Here is a 19016-nt window from a genome sequence, read left to right as displayed (position 1 = left end):
TTCTTCGCTGTTTTTAAAGGTTTTTAATCATATTCTCTTCTCGTTAGTTGTCACGAACAATGGTGACGCTTGCGCTGGAACCCCTAGCGGCGGAATTTCTTATGCTAAAAATATCGTTCCAACTCCATTTTAGGTTTTTAACTGTAAGAATTACGTTCCGAGAGGTGGTGTAAAAAGGAGTGTTGTCATTTGAAAATTTCGAAATTTTGTCACTTAAACTGTAACCGTAAGAGCTACGCTATCATTTTTAACATCATCCTTGAGCGTGTAAATCATAATATATATATACAAAACTTTATTCCTTTTTCTCAAACGGTATGCTATCTGGAGGGTCATATGTTGTCAAAGTTATTTTATAATCACCTTGTATGTGAAACCCTGTATTGATTGTAAGGGCTTGAATACACAGAGAAATGAATCTAATATTTTTTAGTTAGTTGATGTTTCCAAGTATTTAAAATTCTCTTTTAATTTGCAATTTGTTAATCTGAATTGAAATTTTTTTCTCCAAAATCTAACTAAGCCTAATTAGAAACTTTTGAATCAATGTAAGAAGTAAAAATAATTAACAAATAACAAACTAAAATGAAATATATTCAAATTTCTTAATTTCTGAAGCCAGAAAATAAATAGTAATTAAACATAATTCCATAATTATTTGGAATAAGATAAATATTAAGGTGGTTAGGCAGAAAATATAAGATTGTATATTGTCTCTGTATAAGGGGACATTTATTTTACCTAAATTTCACAATTCAATAGTTACAGAATATCAATTGTTAGTCAATATCTTACCAAAGTCTCTCATGGATTTATTGATTTTGAATCAGGGAATACCGTTACTTTACTTAAAAATTAATGTAGAGTGAAAATTACTGTCCATTACTCTGAATAAAACTGAATAAAACGTCATTATTCGAAGAGTTTGTTTCAAAAAGATTACAGCCCAAATTTGCTTTTTTAAAAGCCAAGAACTATTACTTCAATAACTTAGTAAAACAAATACCTCCATATCACGATTCAACTACTTTTTGTAAATGAAGAAAAAATGCAAATAATGAAAAAAAAATCGTAGTTCCAGAGTTTTAAAGTATTAAAAGTTATAAAAAACTAACAAAGCCTTCAACTCTTGGTTTAGTAAGAAAATTTCATATTCAATTACTGTATCATATTACCGCAAATTCATAAATTTTTTTTTTTAAAAATAATTTCTTTCAGAGCATGCCTGAGTTTAGGAATTCTTTTTGTGCTTGCCGGAACAGGAGTGATTTTTGAAGGCATATATTTTTTGTGCATAAGAGAAGTTCCAAATTGGGTATGTTATGACGTAGAAACACCTAAAGGCATATATTTTTTGTGTGTAAGAAAATATTCAAATTGGGTATGTAACGACGTAGAAACTTCCGAACACATACATTTTTTGTGTGTCAGAGAAGTTCCAAATTGGGTATGTAATGACGTAGAAACTTCTGAACGCATAAATATTTTTGTGTGTAAGAGAAGTTCCAAATCGGGTATGCAATGACGTAGAAACTCCGGAAGGCCTATATTTTTTGTGTGTAAGAAAAAAATTAAATTGGGTATGTAATGACGTAGTAACTTCTGAACGCATAAATTTTTTTGTGTGTAAGAGAAGTTCCAAATTGGGTAAGCAATGATGTAGAAACTCCTGAAGGTATATATATTTCGTGTGTAAGAAAAAATTGAATTTGGGTATGTAATGACATAGAAACTTCTGAAGAGAACAAGGTAAGGGTTCAAAAAACTGAAAATGCATGAGTAACATATTTTTAAATTTTTTTACTAATCTTGAACATTTAACCCCATTCCTGGGATGATTCAAAATCTTAAATAGAAACTGCCCTTTCTTTTTTCCTGCTTAGGCATGCCTCCCAGTATTTGAAGTTTGAAACAACCATTTTTCAAGTACAAGTGAACTGAAGTGAAAATACTAAAACTAATAGAATTTATATGAAACATTTTTCAAGACTTATGAACAGGGGCCTTCTTACATGTTAACTTGTATTAAACTGTTTAAATAAATTATACAGGGTGTCTCAGGATTATTGGAATGAAATTTAAGGGGTGGTAGGGCACATGGAAAGGATTCGGATTTGCCTAGAAACCCATGTTTGGAAACGTTTTCGTTCGCCACTAGGTGGTGCTGTTCATCCAAGGCTCCATCGTAATATGAAATGATGCTTTCTTGCGAATATTATGGTATTTTTACAGCTGTTGTGAGTTCGCAACTGTTACTCATGACTGTTAGTTCAAATTTAGCCTACCTAAGGCCAGAGTTGCTTACGCTTATTTTAAAAACTGGCGTAAAATGTCAATATGGAGAAAAGCCACAGTTTCGTGAAAATGAAAAGCGTTTGTGGATTAATTTCTGAATATTTAAAAATTTACTCCAATCCTGCATAACTTGGGACCATAAAAGTTTGCTAAAATTGAGAATAAGGCAGTAATTTTGATAATTTTCATCTAAGTGAAAAAATGTCACCAAATTGGCAATTTTTTTAAAAAAAAATTTATAACTTTTGAAATATTTAGGTTATTTGTTTGTTCTAAAGCCCAGTTAATTCTTTACGACAAGATTATATGCATAGTTTAAAATAATTTCATTGTTTCAACTGTAAGGCACTTAAATTACAGCTTTTTTTATTTTCCTTGGCGACAGAGCTTCAAAAAACAGCGTTAAGCAGCATGGATATCTGTCTTCGGGGTGCGCTGAAAAGTGCTTTGTACGCAACAACTGTGGATTCCGAAATGGATTTGGTTTCAAGAATTTGGTGCTGCTGTGGATATCCAACAAAATCCAAGTGTATTTGACAGAGATCGCCAATCCATAGCCTGACAGGGTAAAGCATATATCGTTATCAATGGTGGAAACTTTGAACATCTTTTGTGACATTTTCACATACCAGAGTACATGTAATATATTAGACCTATAAATATTTTAGACGATCCCAGTCTTGAGCCTTTTTGCTTTTTGTACCTGTCATACTACTTTCCCATGACGTTACAGACTATGTGTTACTAGGCAATTCTGAATCCTTGTGATGTCCCCTATCTTCCCTTAAAGTTTGTCCCAATGTTGAAATGTATATATATATATATATATATATACATACATATATATATATATATATATATATATATATATATATATATATATATATATATATATATATATATATATATATATATATATATATATATATATATATATATATATATATATATATATATATATATATATATATATATATATATAGGTGCAAATAGCTGCTGTAAGGATATGCCAATGATGACCACTATTCGTAAAGCTTCTTGTGACAGAATTTTTGGATCAAAAAATACTGCCCTACAAAGGGTTATGTACAAATGTTCAACCATTTTTTTCCAAATATTTTTTAAACTGCAGTTTTCTTGAAAAATATTTAAAATATTGCATTTACGCCCTCCAGGTGGGGAATGGGTTAATAAAAAATTTACTGTCATTTAATTTTGTTAATTTTTAAATTTAATTTGTTAAATTTGTTTTAAATTAAATTTATTTTTAATTTTAATTTAATTTGTTAAATTTTTATATTTTGAGGCTTGTCGCAGTCTCAAAATCAGACTTTCATCTGTTTCAGCTTTTTATACGTCGTGTTGTTTAAAATAATAGCAAATTAAGTTTAATCAATGAATGATAAAATATTTAGAGCAGGAATGATGCTACCAAACGAAGAAAAACTCTTTTAGCAAGTATGCATTAGATAAGTTTATTCTTTGAAAGTTAATAAAAGTTTCAGTGATGTGTTGTGCGTAATTTTGCATTGACATTAAAATAATGGACTTGCAAATAAATAATTTTTTTGATTGCTATGAAAAAGGTAAGCTTATGGAATGCCGTGTTGATATTTTGGATTTGCTTATTGAATACATTTTGAAAAAACTGTGAATTTATATAAATACTTTTTTAGAAGAAATAATGTAAATACTCTTTCGTTCCTCTTATGTAGGGGAGAGTCGGGTAGCCCCGCTCACTTAAGGAGTATTGCTTATATTTCTGTATAATATTGAGCAATAATCAATATTTTTGTATGTTTCTATTGTTTTATCATCTAATTAAATAATGCAAAAAGAATAAACCAAAAAAAGAATAGTTTAACTTAAAAAAATAGAAATTTTTAAAAAAACATGTTTTTCAGCTCTTTTCAAAATGTGTCGGGTAGCCCCACCCAGTTACCAAAATTATGCTTTTTGACTATTATTTCAGGTGTAAATGAAAATGACCAATGTATTGACAATAGATAAGCCTCATTTATCATTTTTATCACAAAATTATTTTATTTATTACATATTTATATACTTTTAGTGAATTCTATCATTTAATAACAATCATTTAATAACAACAATATTTGTTGTTAAAAATGCATATAACATTCAAATTTGAAGCAATAAAATAATAATCTTTGCAACCGTGCATTTATCGACGAAATAAAATTGGACGGTGATACCCGACATTCATGTGAGCGGGGCTACCCGGAATCGAATTTTTTTGTAAATTTGTAATTACTCGAACAATTTTTCACATATAAACTTCTTTCTTTGTGGAAATTAAACTTAAGACTTTACATACTTTACATACTTTAATGGTGTATGTATAGAAAAAATTATTTTTGTAGTGTTAAAATGAAGTTTAATGGAAACATTCAACCAATTTTTCCTAATTTCATGACTGCTGTATTCAACATATTTTCAAAAGTATTGTTCACCATGTTACCAGCTGCATAAATGCTTGAAACTTTGAAAATAATCTTTTTTTAACATAACAATTAATGTCCAATGGCCCATTGACTTGAAAAAATAGTCTATACATATGAAATTGACAGTGGGCGGGGGTACCCGACACTCCCCTATGCCCAAAATAATTTGAAATAGCACACAACTAATGTTTTTTTTATACTTTCAGTACACGGTGTTGCTAATATTATCTGCAGTTGGAGCAGGTTTTTGCATTTTACTTAGTGTGGTTAAATATATTTTATCAAAAAAGTTGGAAAGTGATACTTTGTTTTTGGATGGTAAGTCAATTACTTTTTTTTTATAAACTAATTACCTTGTTATATATACCTTGTAACATCATTTTGAAATCCTTTTGAAATAAATAAAGCATATTTAAAAAATCATATTGAAGTTGTTATTTATGACGTTAAATTATATGAAAAATAAATACACACATTTTTGGCCTTTTAATGCAGATGTGACACCGGTGTCCTTTTTATATATATATTTCTTGAAGATCTAATTGCTAGCACAAACATATTTTGGTATTTTGTAATGATAAAAAACAGTCTAATGATTACTTAAAAAATATGTTAGATTATCGGACCGGTATTTGTACTAATATATAAAATTAAGATAAAAGTTTGAAAGAAATAATTTCTATAATAATATTTAAAAATTTATCAATAATTGATTTTGTAAATTAAAGAAATTTTAATGATGAATAACTGTTTCTTTTAGATCTAATCAACTGCAAATAAGTGAAATTTTAAAATTTTTTGTTTAGAAGATTTTACCTTTAAAGCAGAAAAAGTCACCGGTGTTTCATGCTGTTTTTCATAAACTATTAAATCCCTAAATATAATATTTTTTACTTATTTTGACCTAAATTAATACGAAATAAAGAAAAAAGCATAAAAAAATATGCTTAGTAAAAATTCTGCATAAAAGGGTTAAGAATTAAAATATTGAATTCAGAAATTGAAATGTTTGAATAGTTAGAACAATTTATGAATTAGTTATGTAAAAAAATTTATGTCTCATTTAGTTTAAAAATATAACTTTAAAGATGAAAATTAAGAAACGATTGCGCGAAGTCAGCACGCATCGTTTGCTCAAAAAACAGCGTTATTTTTTTCACATTAAAGTAATATTTTTGATTAAAAAAAGGAAGATAAATGTTTTTCTTCTAATGTTAAAATTTAGGAAAAAGGCGCTATTATGTTCTTCAAAAAATATATTTGAAATTTTGCAATATTTCTCAGTTAATGTTGTAATTTTTTTTGTATCTGAAAAGTGTCTTAATATGTCTTAATTCAAAAATAAAAGTTTAAGAACGAAATCTGCTAGTATCATTTGCTTAAAAAATGGTTTACTTTTTCACTTGTTAAAGTAATATTTTCGTCTGAAATAAGACGTAGAATGTTTTTTTTTTGAGTTGCAGAATTTTCTGCAGTAACAGTTCGTACTTTGTCGAACAGCTCTCAAAATAAAACAAAACAATACATTTTAAAAGAATTTCTTCTTAATTGAATTTCTAAGTACTAAAAGGGATCATCATAGATATGCTGTTTAATTTGTGCAAACAATAAATTAAGTAGCAATATTCGATACAAAAGTACTTTCTCTAAGAAAACATGATTTTTTTTTTGATTGAGTTTAGATTTTTAAGCTTCAAAACAGATGTAATCACAATCAAGAAAATATAGTTTTAATCAGAAAATCGATTTAAATTGAGGACACCTTAATGTGATAGTTTAAAGAGTGAACTTCGTTATGTAATCTTCTGAATTTTTGCAGTCTCTGTATGTAATCTATTCATTATTTAATTAAGTAATTGTAGGAAAAATTTTTGATTGTAAAGTTTAAAAAATTTACTACATTTAATTACGTAATTTTAAGTGATAAAATCTAAGAGTTTACCGAAGTTTAGTTTTTGAAATATAAAACTTAAAGAAGTCTTTTTTTTTAAAAATTTTTATTTCTTAAAAACATTCACTCTATTTCTATAGATTTCTACTATATTTTCTCATAAACTATATGATTTTATGTCATTTGACATGAATGCATGTCAAGTGACATACAATCATGTAGTTTACGCAGATGTAAAAATTGTATGCCGAATATAAAATATTTCAGACTATTAAAAAACTAAATGACAAAAAGAATAGAAAATGATAGTTAAAAATTTATCGTTTTTTACCTAAAGGTTTCTTTGGGTATATGAGTGCTATAAATAGGTATATAGAGTTCTTGATTGGCACAATTAGCTCCTAAGATACAGCGAAATTTGCTATAGTAATACTAGGTGACATTAAAAGGTTCAATATATTTAAATTATTTTTTACCATAATTTTAGATTTTTGTTCGAGTTAAACATTGACGGAAATATTTCAATATCTCTTAATGTTTCATTTATTTGTATTTCAGCTTTAAATTCAGCTTTGAGTGGGCTGTTTGCTTTTGTGATAATCGTAAGTGATATTGCATATTGGAAGGATGAAAATATTTGGTTCCTTGATCCAGTTCTTAGCATAATATTATCAGTGGGATTAATCGCTTTCGGAATACGGTAAAAATATTATTTTAATTATATAATTTAATTTTTTTATTGTTTTTCGTCATCATTACACTGCGCAGGATATTACACTTGCACAATGTTGAATATTCTCTTACCATGTATTCTTTAGTTCAATTTTTAGCATAATATTATCAAAATGAGTTATAACTTTTGGGAAATAATAATTTCGTTTTAAATTGCATTCTTTTTTGGCATTCTATTTTTATATTTTATTTTATTGCAAAGACATTAATTACATTTGCATAAATTTAGAATTTATTTAATTATCAATGCAAGCTCGTACCAATATCATTAACTGTTTAATAAAAATTCTTATGAAGTTTTTTTTCGAATTAAATTTTTAACAGGATGTTATCAATAGGGATAAATTGCAATTAAGGTAAATTTTAATTGCATTATTAAACTTATAAAAGTGCAGATCTCAAAAGGCGGGATCTAACATAGATCTAAAGTTTAAGCTTTGACAATTAAATTTAAATTTAATTCGCAGTCAAACTTTTTGCGTACATATTGTGTCAAGTTTTTCGTCAAATTAAAATTTTGACAGATGTTATCAGTGGGATAAATTGCCATTAAGGTAAATTTTCTTTCATTATTAAACTTCCAAAAGTGCAGGTCGCAAAAGGCGGGATCATAACATAGATCTAAAGTTTAAGCTTTGACAGTTAAGCTTAAATTTAATTCTCAGTAAAGCTTTTTGTGCACATTTTGAGTCAAGTTTTTTTTTGAGTTAAATTTTTGACAGGATGTTATCAGTGAGATAAATTGCCATTAAGGCCAATTTTTTTTGCATTACTAAACTTCTAAAAGTGCAGGTCTCAAAAAGCGTGATCATAACATAGATCTAAAGTTCAAGCTTTGACAATTAGGCTTAAACTTAATTTTCAGTAAAACTTTTTGTGTACATTTATATTTCTGTCTCTTGATCAGAATTAATATTAATAATTTCAAAAGTTTTATATAAATATCCTAAAAATATTTTTTCTAGCCAAAATGATCAATTTTGACATTCATAGTGTTAATTGAACAAATGTAACACCCAAAAAAGGTTTTTTTTTAATAGTAATTAGATATTTGTAAGTAAAAATAACAATATAAAATTTAAATAAAACAGTTACTTGATAATATAATTAGTATATAAATAGATAAGTTGTATTTATCGAACAAAATCACGTTATTACTTTAACTGAAAGTAGATCAAAGTAATTACTTCAATATTAAACTTATTTATTCTTCTTTAAATTAGTTTTCTAAGTATTGAAGTATTTCTTTATGTTTATATTAACTATTACTGCAACAAAATGGCATTTTCTTTTATAGGGAATGTATAATTGCCCTAACCATGAAACGTACGCAATGTCGATATTTTATCTCGTAAATTTTTATTTTTTAAATAATCTATTGCCCTGAAATGTAATGAAAAAAGTTGTGTAAGTGTTAATTTCATTTAAATAGGAAAGTATATTGCATAAGTAGAGAATCTTTAGTGCATATAACTTAAAAGACCATAAAATTTAAAATTAGCTGCTATTAACATTAATACTCCCATCTTCTGAGAAGCACTCTAAAATAATATGCAATGTTTGATGTTTTTTTGTCAAATTTCTATTCAAGTATTTTTTCAAATGTATGTAAATATTTTTCGCATTTTCTTAATGCCTTTCTAAACAAGGAGTAAGAAAAAGTTTATAATATCAGAAAAATGATTATATGCACGGAAAAAAAAATCTGGTAAAATTATCGTACTGTTTGGTAAGGGCATACATTTCTGGTAAATAAAATCAAAATATATGGTATTTAAGCCATGAACTTTATAATTTTTTAGTTCATATGGTAACGGTTTACAGAAAGTTCTAGTTTTCAAAAATATAGTTCTATTTATCACGCTTTTAGTAAAAAATACAGAATTAAAATGTAAAAGTAACCGAATAAGTCGTTTTTATGCCATGCTCAAAGTTAACATGCTAAAATTGTAAATTTTTTTCACATATTATGAAACCATATTTTATTGTTAATTTTACCAAGATTATTACGAAAGCGCTTCGGTAAAAACTATAGAGCTTTTTGGTGTTTTCATAGAACTCGAAGCGCGGTAAATTTTATTCTACCATATTCTTGAAATGACGGCCATACTTTTTTTCACAGTGCATGAAAAAGGTTAAAAAAAAAATTTATAAAAAATGAAAAAAGGTTTGTGAAGTTAATATAAAACGGAGAAGGTCATTTAGCGTAAAAATAATACTAAAATTGCCAAATTCAAATTTTTGACATTTACACTTTAAACGCATTAAAATTTGTATGTTAAGTTAAGTTTAAATAAAAACATATTTTTTTATGTTTTCAGAACTATTATAATACACGGAAAGCGGATAGAGTACGAAACAAATGGAAATTGATCTTTCTTAAGAAGATGAAAATGTATTTTTTTCCGAATACCTTTTAAACTATGTATACAGTGCTCTGAGAATAGTTATAAATCCTGCGGATTAATTCATGTGCTATATAAGAATTATTAATTTTATCTATTATTAAAGTATAAATTTTGGAATCTATATAATTTTTAAATATTTCCTTGAAATATTTATAATATTGAATACTGTATACTGTTTTCAATTTTTGCAAAATTTGTTGAATTTTGATTTTTTGAAATTGATTGTATAACTAATTAGCGTTGACAGTAATTTTATTGACCTTGTTTATTGATTTCTGTATAATAATGAATAAAAATATTTTTGAATAAAAATTGTTTTGAATAACTATTTCTCTTTGAATGAAACATACATGACTCAAATTTTTAAATTGTTTCTATGCAGAAAATTGCAAAATTATTTCTTGGAAGATTTCAGAGAAAATGTTTTATTCTAAATCACTTTAATAGGCAAGGTATTTGAACATGATTGGTTGAAAATAAACCAAACAGTAATATCTAGCTTGCAATAAAATGAAAACTTGTCCCAAAATATTTGCTTCCCATGCTTTATTTTATTTTATGACTAATGTTAAATAGTCACCCATTTCTGAATTTTCGGCAATCAATGTTTTACTTGGTTGTTTTGTAATTTTGAGCTTGACCTAGAAGACAAATGAACTCCTGGATCAAACATTGGGACAAATTGTTCTTCGTAGGGGACTTTTCAATGGAACAGACTTGCATTTGTGTTACACGGAGAGGAAAACCATGAAAAACTTCTCTGGTTAGACACGGTTACCAACAATTTGTATACCGCTAAGGATGTTTTGCATCAGCACTGTGTCGGTGAGATCGACTAGCCATAGCTAGCCATAGCTCACATCCTCTAAGCTACAGCGGCTGTTATGCATGTTTTAATATTTTTTTGAATACACGTTTTTAATGTTATACAGTGAGTTAGAAATATTTGTGCTCATAAACAATATTACACCTAGATACGCTCTTTGATAACTTAGTGACATTAAAAGTTGATTCATTGTTTTTTGCTGCTTAGTGTTTCAAAAAGCTCTTAAGAAAAGTAAATAACATTGAAATTTATCGAAATATAATTTGATCATGAGAAAATGTTGAATCTGATCTAATGATATTTAAAAGATCTGATGTCTAATGATAATGCAAAAAGAAAAAAAAAGCAAATTCCTGTGCTGAGCTTACTAGTTTTATTTTTCCAAGGACAAAATCTAATTTTTTCTAACTTTTTTCAGATGAAATATTTTAACTTGATTCGTCGAAAACTCATCACGAAAAAGTTTTGTAGGTGCGGTAAATTAAAGGGAGTTAACTTTTACTATAAATAGAAGCTTTTTAAATTAGAGTTCAATGTATAATTTAGTTAAAACATTTCATTTCATTAAAGCAATTGCAATTTCAGACAATTCAATATATATTCGTTTACAGAGATATATTTTTATTAGCTCGATAACATGACAGTTTAAGCTTTTAAATGTGCATAATGCAAGTCAAATATTTAATGAAAATTCCCTTGCATTAAAGGAATAAGGAAATGAAAATATTATTTTGGCAAAACGTACGCAAGAGAAAATATTTGAAAAATTATGTATCAAATAATAAAAAAAATCGTGAAATCGAGAATAAGAATTATAATTAATTAAAACTTTTCATAATGTTAGCAATTGAAATTATTCAACATTTTATCTATCCAAAAATATTTTTTTAAAAAAATAATTCTTGATAAAAATTTAAAAAAAATTGTTTTTATAATATACTTTTAAACTTTTAGTATAAAAGCATATTCTAAAAAAGTATCCTAAAAAGTATACTTATAAGACTTATGCTATACTTATAAACCTAAATTTTTTAAAAGTATAATATACTTTTATACTAATGTACTTTTACTATAAATAGAAACTTTTTATACTACTGTTTGATTTTATTTTAGATAACATGTCAGCTTAAGTTCCTTGATACTACTAATCAAATATTTAATGCAAACTTCATTGTACTAAAGTTATAATGAGATCAGTACACTATTTAACAAAACATACACAAGAAAAAATATTTGAAATATAAAGTATATAATAACAAAAAAAAATCGTTAAATCAAGTTTACGAATTATGATTAATTAAAACTTTTTATGATATTAGCAATTGAAATTATTCAACTTTTAATCTATTTAAAAATATTTCTTTGAAAATTCTTCTTCTTCAAAATAATTTTTAAAAATATTGTTTTTATAATATGCTTTTAGAACAAAATCATATTATAAAAATATATACTAAAAAGAATACTTTTAAGCTTATATTTTTATACTAATATAATTTTACTTTAAATATAAACGTTTTAAAGAGGTGTTTGTTGTATAGTTAAGTTGAAACATTTCATTGCAATAAAGTTGCAAAATAATAAAAAAAAATTGCATTTCAAGACATAATTTAAAAAGAAAATATTTTTTTTAGTTCGATAACACGCCCGCTTAAGCGTTTTAATGCATATTGCGAGTCAAATATTTAATTCCAACTTCATTGCATAAAAGCTATAATGAAATAAAAGTACCATTTTAGCAAAATATACACAAGAAAAAATAATCAAAATCTTACTATAAAAAATAAAAAATTCGCAAAATGAAGTTTAAGAATTATAATTTTTATGATGTTAGTAATTGAAATTATTCAACATTGAATCTATCAAAAAAAATTCTTAAAAATAATTTTTTGTAAAAGTAATAATTAGGAAATTGTTTTTGTAACATACTTTTATACTTTTAGTATAAAAGCATATTATAAAAAATGTATAATTAAATAGTATAAAAGTATACTAATATACTTTTAACTAATATACTTTTACTATGAATAGTAGAAACATTTTAAATTTGTGTTTGCTGTATAGTTCAAATGAAACATTTCATTGCAATAAAGCAATTGCAATTTAATGCACTTCAAGATATCTTCGTTTACAAGGATATATTTTTATCAGTTCGACAAGAAAGTTTAAACGTTTTGATACATAATACAAGTCAAATATTCAATGCAAACTTCATTGCACTAAAGCTATAATGAAATAAAAACACTATTAAGGCGAAACATACGCAATAAAGAAAAAAATATTTGAAATATAATGAATTAAATAACAAAAAATCGCAGAATCAAGTTTAAGAATTATAATTAAGTAAAAATTTTAATGATGTTACTAATTACAATTATTCAGCATTTAATCTACCTAAAAGATTTTAATTTTATTAAACAACTTTCATATTTTTAGTATAAAAGCATATTATGAAAAAAAGTATATTAAAGGTATGTTTTTAAACTATACTTGTTAAAAGTATACGAATGTATATTAGTACCAATATACTTTTACTATAAATATAAACTTTTTAAATTAGTGTTTGGTATATCATTTAGTTAAAAATTTTATTTTATTTTATTTCATAACCGTCGTTGAACAGCCGACCCAATTTTATGGGTTTACGACTACTAATGTTTAACTCCGTAGCCTTGTTATTTTGAACCCAATCCAGAAGACAAGAGAACTCTTGGATCCAGTATTAGGAGAAATTTGCTTTCGTGGAGGACTTTTTGATAGAGCTAACCCGCATTTGCGTTACATGGAGAGGAAGATCACGAGTACCTCCCACGGTTAGCTTGACGGCAAGGGGACTCTAACCCATGATCCGTCTACCACTGAGGATATTTCACATCAGCACTGTGGTCGGTGCAAGCCGTAGCGACTGGGATTCAAACCCGGTTCGTCTCATTGGAAGGCGAACGCTCTATCCCCTGAGCCATCGCGGCTCTTAAGATATACTTTTATAGGAATATATTTTTATTAGTTTGATAACATGCCAGCTTAAGCGTTTTAATGCAAAATACAAGTCATATATTTAATGCTAACTTCATTGCACTAAAGCTATAAGGAAGCTATAAGGCACCATTTTAGCAACATAAATACAAGAAAAAATATTCGAAATTTACAGTAAATAATAAAATCAAGTTTAAGAATTATAACTCTTATGATGAAATTACAAAACAATTAATCCATTCAAATTTTTTTTTAAAAGTCATTTTTGGTAAGCCGTCTTAGAATTATTAGCATCAAAATGTTTTAGATATATGTTGTTTGAATCGGGTGTAAAAGGTTATAAATATAAAACCCAAAATAGTATCACAAGTGCCTCGCTTCTAATTGAATCAACGATTCCGAAAATAGGCAAGATGACCTGTTTTCGAAATCATTGATTTAATTTACTATCGGTGCCATAATCCCTATATTGTTTTCCTATTGTTCCTTTACTTTTGATTATTCTGAACTTAAAATATCCAAATCCCAAAATATTTCTTTTATTAAAGTACATTTTTACGCAAATATTTTACAATTTAGGTGGAATTAATAAAATAATACATCAACTACCGTTTCATTGTTTCCCTTAAACATTTTACCTGAATTTGTGGGAATTCGATTGAAGGTTATTTGGGATATTGGGATATTGAACATACTATATAATTTTTAGTAGTTTGAATTAATAAAATAATACAATTACTACCGTTTCATCGAAAGCATAAACATTTTAACTGTATACGTGGGAATTGGAATGAAGGCTATTCGGATCCAATCATATTTTTTTTTACTGATGATTGTATAGTGAACAAAAATGAAAAACGGAGCACCTTCTGATCTATTAATCGGATTTTCTTGTACTAATAAGCAATTCTATTGCTCCAAGGAAATGACCTTAAATACGCTTATTAATTTGTGTAGATAATATTTTGAGCTACTAAATCAAGTACAAAAACCTACTTTCGCGGAATAAACATACTATATAATTTTTAGTAGTTTGAATTAATAAAATAATTCAATTACTACCGTTTCATCGAAAGCATAAACATTTTACCTGCATACGTGGGAATTGGAATAAAAGCTATTTGGACCCAATCATACTTTTTTTACTGATGATTGTATAGTGAATAAAAATGAAAAACGGAGCACCAAATAACTTCTGATCTATTAATCGGATTTTCTTGTACTGATATGCAATTCTATTGGTTCAAGGAACTGACCTTAAATTCGTTTATTAATTTCTGGAGATAATATTTTGAGCTACTAAATCAAGTACAAAAACCTACTTTCGCGGAATAAACATACTATATAATTTTTAGTAGTTTGAATTAATAAAATAATACAATTACTACCGTTTCATCGAAAGCATAAACATTTTAACTGTATACGTGGGAATTGGAATGAAGGCTATTCGGATCCAATCATATTTTTTTTTACTGATGATTGTATAGTGAACAAAAATGAAAAACGGAGCACCTTCTGATCTATTAATCGGATTTTCTTGTACTAATAAGCAATTCTATTGCTCCAAGGAAATGACCTTAAATACGCTTATTAATTTGTGTAGATAATATTTTGAGCTACTAAATCAAGTACAAAAACCTACTTTCGCGGAATAAACATACTATATAATTTTTAGTAGTTTGAATTAATAAAATAATACAATTACTACCGTTTCATCGAAAGCATAAACATTTTAACTGTATACGTGGGAATTGGAATGAAGGCTATTCGGATCCAATCATATTTTTTTTTACTGATGATTGTATAGTGAACAAAAATGAAAAACGGAGCACCTTCTGATCTATTAATCGGATTTTCTTGTACTAATAAGCAATTCTATTGCTCCAAGGAAATGACCTTAAATACGCTTATTAATTTGTGTAGATAATATTTTGAGCTACTAAATCAAGTACAAAAACCTACTTTCGCGGAATAAACATACTATATAATTTTTAGTAGTTTGAATTAATAAAATAATACAATTACTACCGTTTCATCGAAAGCATAAACATTTTAACTGTATACGTGGGAATTGGAATGAAGGCTATTCGGATCCAATCATATTTTTTTTTACTGATGATTGTATAGTGAACAAAAATGAAAAACGGAGCACCTTCTGATCTATTAATCGGATTTTCTTGTACTAATAAGCAATTCTATTGCTCCAAGGAAATGACCTTAAATACGCTTATTAATTTGTGTAGATAATATTTTGAGCTACTAAATCAAGTACAAAAACCTACTTTCGCGGAATAAACATACTATATAATTTTTAGTAGTTTGAATTAATAAAATAATACAATTACTACCGTTTCATCGAAAGCATAAACATTTTAACTGTATACGTGGGAATTGGAATGAAGGCTATTCGGATCCAATCATATTTTTTTTTACTGATGATTGTATAGTGAACAAAAATGAAAAACGGAGCACCTTCTGATCTATTAATCGGATTTTCTTGTACTAATAAGCAATTCTATTGCTCCAAGGAAATGACCTTAAATACGCTTATTAATTTGTGTAGATAATATTTTGAGCTACTAAATCAAGTACAAAAACCTACTTTCGCGGAATAAACATACTATATAATTTTTAGTAGTTTGAATTAATAAAATAATACAATTACTACCGTTTCATCGAAAGCATAAACATTTTAACTGTATACGTGGGAATTGGAATGAAGGCTATTCGGATCCAATCATATTTTTTTTTACTGATGATTGTATAGTGAACAAAAATGAAAAACGGAGCACCTTCTGATCTATTAATCGGATTTTCTTGTACTAATAAGCAATTCTATTGCTCCAAGGAAATGACCTTAAATACGCTTATTAATTTGTGTAGATAATATTTTGAGCTACTAAATCAAGTACAAAAACCTACTTTCGCGGAATAAACATACTATATAATTTTTAGTAGTTTGAATTAATAAAATAATACAATTACTACCGTTTCATCGAAAGCATAAACATTTTAACTGTATACGTGGGAATTGGAATGAAGGCTATTCGGATCCAATCATATTTTTTTTTACTGATGATTGTATAGTGAACAAAAATGAAAAACGGAGCACCTTCTGATCTATTAATCGGATTTTCTTGTACTAATAAGCAATTCTATTGCTCCAAGGAAATGACCTTAAATACGCTTATTAATTTGTGTAGATAATATTTTGAGCTACTAAATCAAGTACAAAAACCTACTTTCGCGGAATAAACATACTATATAATTTTTAGTAGTTTGAATTAATAAAATAATACAATTACTACCGTTTCATCGAAAGCATAAACATTTTAACTGTATACGTGGGAATTGGAATGAAGGCTATTCGGATCCAATCATATTTTTTTTTACTGATGATTGTATAGTGAACAAAAATGAAAAACGGAGCACCTTCTGATCTATTAATCGGATTTTCTTGTACTAATAAGCAATTCTATTGCTCCAAGGAAATGACCTTAAATACGCTTATTAATTTGTGTAGATAATATTTTGAGCTACTAAATCAAGTACAAAAACCTACTTTCGCGGAATAAACATACTATATAATTTTTAGTAGTTTGAATTAATAAAATAATACAATTACTACCGTTTCATCGAAAGCATAAACATTTTAACTGTATACGTGGGAATTGGAATGAAGGCTATTCGGATCCAATCATATTTTTTTTTACTGATGATTGTATAGTGAACAAAAATGAAAAACGGAGCACCTTCTGATCTATTAATCGGATTTTCTTGTACTAATAAGCAATTCTATTGCTCCAAGGAAATGACCTTAAATACGCTTATTAATTTGTGTAGATAATATTTTGAGCTACTAAATCAAGTACAAAAACCTACTTTCGCGGAATAAACATACTATATAATTTTTAGTAGTTTGAATTAATAAAATAATACAATTACTACCGTTTCATCGAAAGCATAAACATTTTAACTGTATACGTGGGAATTGGAATGAAGGCTATTCGGATCCAATCATATTTTTTTTTACTGATGATTGTATAGTGAACAAAAATGAAAAACGGAGCACCTTCTGATCTATTAATCGGATTTTCTTGTACTAATAAGCAATTCTATTGCTCCAAGGAAATGACCTTAAATACGCTTATTAATTTGTGTAGATAATATTTTGAGCTACTAAATCAAGTACAAAAACCTACTTTCGCGGAATAAACATACTATATAATTTTTAGTAGTTTGAATTAATAAAATAATTCAATTACTACCGTTTCATCGAAAGCATAAACATTTTACCTGTATACGTGGGAATTGGAATAAAAGCTATTTGGACCCAATCATACTTTTTTTACTGATGATTGTATAGTGAATAAAAATGAAAAACGGAGCACCAAATAACTTCTGATCTATTAATCGGATTTTCTTGTACTGATATGCAATTCTATTGGTTCAAGGAACTGACCTTAAATTCGTTTATTAATTTCTGGAGATAATATTTTGATCTACTAAATCAAGTGCAAAAACCTACTTTCGCGGAATAAACATACTATAAAATTTTTAGTAGTTTGAATTAATAAAATAATATAATTACTACCGTTTCATCGAAAGCATAAACATTTTTCCTGTGTACGTGGGAATTGGAATAAAAGCTATTCGGATCCAATCATGCTTTTTTTCTTTACTTATCATTGTATAGTGAACAAAAAGGAAAAACGGAACACCAAATAACTTTTGATCGATTAATCGGATTTTCACATACTAATATGCAATTCTATTGGTCCAAGGAAATGACCTTAAATACGTTTATTAATTTGTGGAGATAATATTTTGAGCTACTAACTCAAGTACAGAAACCTACTTTCGCGGAATAAACATACTATATAAATTAATTAGCAGTTCGAATTAATAAAATATTACTGTTACTACCGTTTCATAGAAAGCGTAATCATTTCACCTGTATATGTGGGATTTATATAAGAGAATAGCATTTTATAAAATGTTTGACTTAGGCGTTTTTTATTTTATACGGGTTCGACAGAGCAAACCTTTACACTTGCAGTTGGATTAACTTTGTCAAGGTTTACAATATCTCTTCACGGAGCCGTGATGGCTCAGGGGATAGAGCGCTCACCTTCCAATGAGGCGAACCGGGTTCGAATCCCAGTCGATACGAATTCCACTTCCGGCTTGCACCGACCACAGTGCTGACGTGAAATATCCTTAGTGGTAGACGGATCATGGGTTAGAGTCCCCTTGCCGTCAGGGTAACCGTGGGAGGTTCTCGTGATCTTCCTCTTCATGTAACGCAAATGCGGGTTAGCTCTATCAAAAAGTCCTCCACGAAAGCAAATTTCCCCCAATACTTGATCCAAAAGTTTCCTTGTCTTCTGGATTGGGTTCAGAATCACAAGGCTACGGAGTTGAACATT

The 19016-nt window shown here is 27.4% G+C and overlaps 1 protein-coding gene across 1 annotated transcript in view; it reads left to right on the top strand.

Annotated features, from left to right (window-relative positions):
• Nucleotides 1-10100, top strand: part of LOC107440930 (transmembrane protein 163a) — a 34584-nt gene extending 24484 nt beyond the window's left edge. The window contains exons 5-8 of the mRNA XM_016054020.4: nucleotides 1219-1315; nucleotides 4964-5075; nucleotides 7207-7348; nucleotides 9702-10100. Of these exons, the coding sequence (XP_015909506.1) occupies nucleotides 1219-1315; nucleotides 4964-5075; nucleotides 7207-7348; nucleotides 9702-9753 (403 nt within the window). The 3' untranslated portion in view covers nucleotides 9754-10100. The remainder of the gene's footprint in view (nucleotides 1-1218; nucleotides 1316-4963; nucleotides 5076-7206; nucleotides 7349-9701) is intronic.
• The last annotated feature ends 8916 nt before the right edge of the window (nucleotides 10101-19016 follow it).

The sequence above is a fragment of the Parasteatoda tepidariorum genome, chromosome 12 (genome assembly GCF_982258835.1).
Source record: "Parasteatoda tepidariorum strain Cologne lab strain chromosome 12, Ptep-v5.0, whole genome shotgun sequence".
Taxonomy (NCBI): domain Eukaryota; kingdom Metazoa; phylum Arthropoda; class Arachnida; order Araneae; family Theridiidae; genus Parasteatoda; species Parasteatoda tepidariorum.
Note: the sequence above shows the minus strand (reverse complement) of the source record. Positions and strands in the feature narration are given on the sequence as shown.